At 35.2% G+C, this 8,324-nt stretch overlaps 1 protein-coding gene across 2 annotated transcripts; it reads left to right on the top strand.

The window, feature by feature from the left end:
• The first annotated feature begins 3,501 nt into the window (after window positions 1-3,501).
• LOC109050109 (ferritin, lower subunit-like) lies at window positions 3,502-6,263 on the top strand. Of its 2 annotated transcripts, none has more exons than XM_019067779.2 (5): window positions 3,502-3,657; window positions 4,607-4,707; window positions 4,993-5,139; window positions 5,378-5,503; window positions 5,639-6,262. In XM_019067779.2, exons 2-5 carry the CDS (start codon window positions 4,609-4,611, stop codon window positions 5,786-5,788), a joined length of 522 nt encoding a protein of 173 aa, XP_018923324.1. In that variant the 5' UTR covers window positions 3,502-3,657; window positions 4,607-4,608; the 3' UTR covers window positions 5,789-6,262. The 2 variants fall into 2 exon arrangements, with proteins under 2 accessions (XP_018923324.1, XP_018923326.1); XM_019067781.2 differs by lacking the exon at window positions 3,502-3,657 and adding an exon at window positions 4,389-4,445 and having other exon boundaries at window positions 5,639-6,263.
• Window positions 6,264-8,324: the final 2,061 nt, after the last annotated feature.

The raw sequence follows: 8,324 nt of genomic DNA, 5'->3' as shown, positions 1-8,324 counted from the left end.
ATGACGGGAAAACAATGCACATCAACCTTTGTCCTGCCTTTAAACTAAAGTTCTTCCTTATTTTGAAACTCCTCCCTTTTAATCTTTCCAAACTGGTTATAACTCACTTCTTCTCTCTTTTTAATTACCCCTCACATTCCCCTATGCTTTATTTAGGTTGGTCTTCCCCTTTCACCTGATAAACTTTAACATTAAAAAAAATAAATTATTTTTTGTTTTCGGATATGCTTTCAAGTAACTCCTAAGAAATAAAATATATGAATAGAACTAAAAATTTTGGAGGAAATTAACTGTGGAGGGTTTAGTTTACTTTTAATTTTCAGCCAACACAGGAGGAGCTCAGTCAGCCCTAATGTAATTGTTTTCCCACCATGTCATTCTCTGTTATGTTTTAAAATAGCTTTTAGATCTTTTAATTATTTTCTTTTTATTTATTCATTTACTTATTGGCAATTGCCAAGCAGTGTATCTGTGGAAGTGTGAAAACTAAATCACATAGCTGAAAATAGTTTTATTGTTATATTTACATTGTAAACAAACAAACAAACAAAATGTCTTGACAGGCAGTGAATAAGAACAATGAAAAATTGTTACTTGTTTGTTTACATAGTATTTCTAGATAGGATGTACATGTATGTCTGCTATTTATCAAAGTGGTTTAATTGCAGAGACAAGCATGTTGCTTTTTGTATAACTGCAAGCGTGACGTATACTTGTCAGAAGCAGTTCATCAGGTTTTTCCTCTTAAAACAAAACTGTCGTGCCCCTCTTCCGCTGTCATTATGATCAACACAACACTTGTTTTGTCAACTGCACTTTTCACGAATGTACAAATTGGTGTCCTGTTTAATTTCAAAGCAGTGAAGGTGCACACAAATCTCTTGTTCTTTGGAGAAATATTATATTTTTAAAAAGTATTATCTAACATAAAAATGACATTTATAGGTTTAAAACATAAAACGAAATCATAATTGTAAATTAAGCTGTAACTAACTTGTCAAACAATAAACATAAAAAACACTTAAAATAACATAGAATGTGCGTAAATTTAATGGAAAACATTAACATAGGGAAAAAACATAGGGAAAAAACAGTATTGTTGAACATTTTTTTTTACTAGTTTTGGGAAAAAAAATCTATTTCATACACTTTTAGGCTACATATCTCATAACTGTCACAGTTTTCTGGAAAACCGTTATTGCTCATTATTATTTAATTAAAGTTTTTTTGATTCTGTATTACAAGTAACGCTATATATATATATAACAGTGCCCTCCAATATATATATATATATATATATATATATATATATACAGTGCCCTCCATAAGTATTGGAACAGTAAAAGGATTAAAAGATGAATATGAGACAAAACTACAGAATGTCACATTTTATTATTGGGTGATTCAACACAAAGATGTTTTACCAGCTAAGAAGATCAGCACTTTAAGAGTTTCATCTCCCTATCTGATGTGAGCATAAGTATTGGAACAGTTGCCTCACAGGTCTTTCTAAGTGTTCAGCTGTGTCCTGTTGCATTAATTCTTCAGATATTAAAAGCACAGAATGTTTCTTATCAGTTATATCCATTGCTTCTGCAAGTCGCATTCGATGATGACACACACAAACCAGGATGAAGACGAGCAAGCTGACTCTGAAAGAAAAGCAAGCAATTTGGATGCTAAAAGAGAAGAGGAAGTCAATTAGAACTACAGGAAAAACAAAGGGCATCAACAAACAAAGAATTTGGAAACTACCGGCGACATCAGCAACCAACGATGACCTGATCGGCTGAGAAAAACAACAGTAGTTGATAACAGATGAATCATAAAAGCTGTGAAAATGAACCCTAAAATAAATGTCTGTAAAATCACCAACAACCTCCAGAAAGCTGAAGGGATGCTCTAAAAATCTACAGTCCGCAGGAGAATTTGACACAGAATTACAGAAGCTACACAGCAAGATGCAAACCTCTGATCAGCACCACAAATAGAAAGGCAAGATTCATCACAAATGTGAGCCAGTAGAGTTTTGGAACTGAGTTGATGGACCGATGAGACAAAGATTATCTAAGTGATTGGAAAGCAAATGTGTGGAGAAAAAAGGGAACTGCAAATGAACCTAAGCATACAACCTCATCTGTAAAGCTTGGTGGAGGTGGTGTCATGGCATGGGCATGCATGGCTGTCTCTAGAACAGGACCTCTTCATTTTAATGATGACTTAATGTATGATGGCAGTAGCAGAATGAATTTGGAAGGGTACAAAATCATCTTGGCTACCAATATTCAAGAAAATGCAACCAAACTCATTAGAAAGCACTTCATATTGGATCAGGACAATGACCCAAAACACCCTGCCAGTTCAGTCAAGGGCTTTATCAGGGCAAAGAAATGTAAAGTCTTAGATTGCCCAAATCAATCTCCAGATTTAAATCCGATTGAACATTAATTTCACCAGCTGAAGAGGAGACTAAAGACAGAAACTCCCCAAAACAATCAACATTTGGTACTGGCTGCATTAAAGGCTGGGGAAAACATTTCAAAGCATAAGACCAAGAGTCTGGTGATGTCTATGGGTCGCAGACTCTGATTGAATGCAAGGGATCTGCAACTAAATATTAGATTTTAATGTTTTACATCTGCCTTAAATTTAACTGTTCCAATACTTATGCTCACATCAAATAGTGGGATGAACTCTAAAAAGTCGTTGGGGAAGTCGTGGCCTAGTTGTTAGAGAGTTTGACTCCTAACCCTAAGGTTGTGGGTTCAAGTCTCGGGCCAGCAATACCACGAATGAGGTGCCCTTGAGCAAGGCACCAAACCCCCAACTGCTCCCTGGGCACCGCAGTAGGAAACAATACACACTGCTCCGGGTGTGTGTTCAAGGTGTGTGTGTGTTCACCACTGTGGTGTGTGTGTGCACTTTGGATGGGTTAAATGCAGAGCACGAATTATGAGTATGGGTCACCATACTTGGCTGTATGTCACGTCACTTTCACTTAAAAGTGCTGTCCTTTTTATTTGGTAAAACATGTATGTGTCGAAAGACCTAATAGTAAAATGTGACATTCTGTAGTTTTGTTGCATATTCATCTTATAATCATATTTGCAAATGTATTGACTCCACAGCAGAGAAAGCAAGTTTGTCTTTACTGTTCCAATACTTATGGAGGGCACTGTATAGTATATACAGTCATGGCCAAAAGTATTGTGTCCAATGGATGCCAATAATTGTGTCCAACGTGTATTTGAGAAAAACATTTATTTCATAATGATATTTATCCCCATTTTAAATTGTTATTATCCAATGAAAGGTTAGTTTTTTTGTGATTTTGTTAAATAAAAGATCAAAAGGATTAACAATGCAAATTAATTTTCACAGCCTTCTTTGATCATATTTACCAAGGGTGCCGATATTTTTGGCCATGACTGTATATATATATATACAGTCATGGCCATTTCCCTTTTTTTTAACACATATTTTACGCTGATCCATGACTGGATGTGTTTGACTCCGCAACTGTAGATGTCGCTGTGTCAATGGGAAGATTTACTGCCGAGGAAACAACAAACTCGAAAACATAAACGGGATTTATAAATCAATCCATAAAGTTTTATTCTCTCCAGCAGTAATCTGACGCCTGTCGTTGCTAAAGAGGTGAGCCAATGATTCACATGTCCTGTTAAAGAGAGTCTGCTATGTAACAATGTCGTCCATGTAACGTTATCTTTGTTCGTACGCGACGTTGCGTTTGATACAATTTTATGTAACAATTATTAGACAAGTTTTATTTAAAAAGTGGTTGTCTTAGGCTTCATCAACAAATCAGTACAAATATAAACTTGCAGCATTAGCTATTTGGGGTTTTTGTGTTGGACATTACTTGTTAAAGATCTTGTTGTGTACGAATGTAAATGTTTAAAGATTTACACAGACTTTTAGACATTGAGTTGGTCTAAAATAGAATAGAAATAGAAAATTCAGGAAAAGTCCCGATTCCTTTACTTTCTACTCCGATTCCTCAACTTTCTACTCCGATTCCTCTAAGTTATTTAATATTTTAGACCAATGCATTTTTTATATGCATTAAATTTGTAAAAATATAATTAAAGCAGGAATATTTTACACAATAAATTAACACGACATATGCAACTTTCCATGTCTTACAGGCTAAATTCAGTTCACAGCAACATATGTATAGAAACAAAAATGCATATATTTAAAATGTTTATATATGATATAAAATATATTTTTATTTATTTATTCATTGAATCATTATATCCCCGTTTTGGACCAAGAGCCACACTGCAAGGAGAGTTATATATCTTTAGTACTTTCCCCTGCCTTTCGTCACATCTGATAAATCTATAACTGGTTAGACAGAATTCAGTGTCATACACTCACTCAGTATCAGCACTGAACAGTGAACACACACACTTTACACGGTGAGACAGAGTTGTGCAATATGCATATATTGACATTTTCTTTTCATTTTGCTAGTACAATGAATGTTTGTCTTGAATCCACCTCTGCTCAACTAACCTTTTTAAGTTTTCTATTTTATTTTGTATTATAGTTTATCTGTTTTGTGTGTTTTCCTTTTCAGAAATGTCTCTAGTCAAGCAGAACCTCCACCCGAATAATGAAGCAAACATCAATAAACTGATCAACCTCAAACTGACGGCTTCATATGTGTATCTCTCCCTGGTCTGTTTACAAACATAGGCATCACATTTATGAAACGTTGTTTTTAGGTTTATTTACATGTGTTTATTTATTTTTTCTTATTAAATGCACAGAAATACACTTTATCTGTATTGTGCACTTATTTTTCGAAAAAATACAAATTAATAATAATGTAATATTTGAGTGTTTAGAATTGAATATTCTGTATGCACTGATGCTGAATTAAAATTGTTCATATACAAATACTTGACCCCTGCATATCTGTTTAGTCAGTAACACTAATACAGTCTCTCTGACTCATTATAGGGAATGTATTTTGACAGAGATGATGTGGCTCTGCCCAACTTCTCAAAGTTTTTCCTGGAGCGTTCACTGAAGGAGAGGGATCAGACGGAGCACCTGCTGGAGTATCAAAACACAAGAGGAGGACGAATCCTTCTCCAGACCGTTGCGGTGAGTGGGTTCTAGAAGAAAGGTTCACCTAAAAATGTGAATTGTCATTTTACTCACCCTCATGCCGTTTCGAAAGTACAGTAATAAAAAATTACTTTAAAGTTCTAAGTGCATTACAAGTGAATTTTCAATACAATTAAGCACACTTGTTTTTCACAAGGCTAAAGCTGGTGTCATTGCCATCAAATCTAGAAGCTTATAAAAATGAATGTTCATCTGTCTCCCTATCACTTATCAGAAGCCCAGTCGTGATGATTGGAAAGGCGGTTTGGATGCTATCAAGTTTTCTCTGGACCATCAGAAATCTCTTAACCGATCCCTGCTGGAGTTCCATAAAGCAGCTGGAGAAAACTCTGACCCTCATGTGAGTAGCACAAAATAAAAACAGAACTGAAATCCCTTGTATCTCCTTTCTCATTTGTTTTGTGTGTTTTTCAGTATAATTGCATATTATTTTTAAATAACAGTGAAACTTGTTTTCCCCATCATACTGTTCCAGCTGTGTGACTTCCTAGAGAGCAGCTTCTTTACTGACAGTCATGACACCATTAAGACGCTGGGTGACTACGCTAGTAACCTGAGTCACCTCATCACTTCTGACCCGCACGGCAAAATGGGAGAGTACCTGTTTGACAAGCACACTCTCTGATGCGCTCAGATCTGAGTTTTGTTGCCAACATTCCGTTAAACAATATGTGCATTGGTGATTTTTGCACAACTGTTCCTTTTTATTGTTTTCACCTTTGGTACGAACCACCCAGTGTTTTGATACCACAATTTGAAGTACTTTTTAATCCGTTTAAAAGTGGGAATATACTATGAAATGTGCTAGTCCAAACATGGTACCTCGAGTTCAAGCCTGAACTACCCCGTGTCTGTTTACAGAATTGTATAGGTGCTAGTGTAAAGCCATACGTTACCAAAGACCAGCCTGTAGGCTCCTGTAGGTTCTTCAGGAGAGGTTTAGTACAGTGTACCAGTGAAAAGGAGTGTTTATATGTATGTACTGTACTCCAGAAACTTTAGTTGCTGTGAATTGTTATACCTCAAACATGGTGCTTAATGTCAATATAGCAACAACAATAAATCATGCATTCCAAAAAAGATTCTCTTTTTCGCAGGTTTTCTTGTACCTTTAATGTAGCCTCTTTACAGTATTATTATTATAAAGCTTGCAGCTCACTTGTAAAGTTACATTTGTATAGTCAAATTGAGCAAATCATTGACAGATTGCAGAGCGACTTGATACATTGGAACTTGCTGTCCTGCTCATAAACTTGTGAAATGCCGTCTCTGGGGAGCGTTCGTAAGGGGATTTAGAAATTAATTTTTTCTGATTTTATGAAAACATGATTTACAGTAATTACGTAATTAACTTTATGCATTTTTGTATTAAGATTATGTTACACTGAATTATCGGACTAGATAAACCTGCTCTTTAAAGTGCTGACAGTGAGAAAAACTGCTCTTCTTGCTTATTTGACACTGCACACATCCTTACACATGGACACGGATGAACACACCAGTTGTTTTAACTGATGCTAAAGGCAGTTATGAGTTTGGGCAGCTACATGTCAGCCACAGAGATAAGGACTTTGAAACTGCTGACTCATTATGTGTGCTGTTTAGATATGAAAAAGTATCCAGTGGTGTACTGGTGCTTCGCAAAACTACTGAACTGCAATGAATGCCTTGCAACAACTTATTTCTATGACTAATAGATACATAGACCTAACTGAAAAGGTGAAATTGTAAAATACTAGTTTTATATAAAATTCATTTGTATAGTACTGTTTAACCAGGTACATTTTATTCAGAGGACAAAATTCAGATTTGAATATGTGGCCAAAATATATAAATATCAGTTGTCACTCTGTATCTACAAATAATATATCTCAAGATTATACTTGTAAATGCTTTGGTTTATGATCAAAGATTTGTATTTTTTTTTTATATTTGTAACTTTTTTTTTTTGTTTTTTTTTTTTTGTGGGGGCCAAAAAAAGCACATCGATGATTGAATTGTACAAATAAATGTTCCTCAAAAGACTGATTTATCATGTTTGATACTCATGATTTTTTTAATCCAGTAAATGCTCATCTCCAGTCCAGTAAATGCTCATCTTGAAATGTGACTAGCAATATAAAAGTTATTCTTACACTTACTTTACTTCTTACATTCAGTAAAGATTTGTCAGGAAAAAGACATATCAGCATGAAGGGAGATGGTTTTACAATTATTCTAAAAGGCCTTTTACATGCTAAAAAAGTATAAACTATCAGTCAGATGACAGAAGGCATGTAGAAGATTTTTCAAAGTTTTGATCATGTTGATAATTTATAGGCCTAAAAATTTATATAAACGTGACTACATGCATTTTTGTAAAACACCAAAACCTTTTACTACAATTTACTGCAGATTTCAGATGAAATGTCCACCAAAAATGTTTTAATGATTTTAATGACTATAAATAATAGTCCATTCATTTGTCTTTCATGTTGCATGTACAGCGATCTTATTATGCCCAGGATGTTGTTTTCAAGAGAACAGAAGCACTTTATTTACCAACTCTTAAACAGAAGAGGCTGGTGGAAGATAATGAATGCAGCATGGCCTTAACCAGTGTCATTGATAAGAGGTTCCTCTTTAAAGGAGGAAGTTTTTTTGATGTCACCAAGGGGATGTGGGAAATGACATGACATCATCAAAATTGCAGTACAGCAGAATGGAAGAAAATAACAATAATAATAATAATAATTCAATATTTGTGCCAGTCACTTGTTCTCTAGTGACTTTTATCCTGCACCACCAAAACATCACGTTTTGATTAAATTATTGTGGCTGTACACTAATTTCCTTCTGCATTTTTTATTATGTTACTCACTGTGGTTAAGAGACTTAAAATATCATCTCGGTTACGTACGTAACCCTTGTTCCCTGATGGCGGGAACGGAGACGTTATGTCGTGAGGACATGGAGTTTACTTGAGAGCCCCAATCTGCTCTGACTTTCAGAAAAAACTCCAATGAATTTTCCTTAGTGGATTTTGCATACCTGAGCCACTTCCACTTTGTATACGGGTATAAACAGGCGACAAGCGCATGCACGCATTCAGGTTTTATGCTGAGGAGCCGAGAACGTGTCCCTGGCAACCAGGGATGGTTCGAAGTTGTGGCATGGGAACA

The sequence above is a fragment of the Cyprinus carpio genome, chromosome B24, assembly GCF_018340385.1.
Source record: "Cyprinus carpio isolate SPL01 chromosome B24, ASM1834038v1, whole genome shotgun sequence".
Lineage (NCBI taxonomy): Eukaryota > Metazoa > Chordata > Actinopteri > Cypriniformes > Cyprinidae > Cyprinus > Cyprinus carpio.
Note: the sequence above shows the minus strand (reverse complement) of the source record. Positions and strands in the feature narration are given on the sequence as shown.

Bases quoted from the DNA above. Each gene is read 5' to 3' on its own strand.
- LOC109050109 (XM_019067781.2), top strand. From the start codon at position 4,609: ATGTCTCTAGTCAAGCAGAACCTCCACCCGAATAATGAAGCAAACATC. The intron at 4,708-4,992 runs GTCTGTTTACAA...GACTCATTATAG, and splicing joins CATATGTGTATCTCTCCCTG to GGAATGTATTTTGACAGAGA. The intron at 5,504-5,638 runs GTGAGTAGCACA...ATACTGTTCCAG, and splicing joins GAGAAAACTCTGACCCTCAT to CTGTGTGACTTCCTAGAGAG.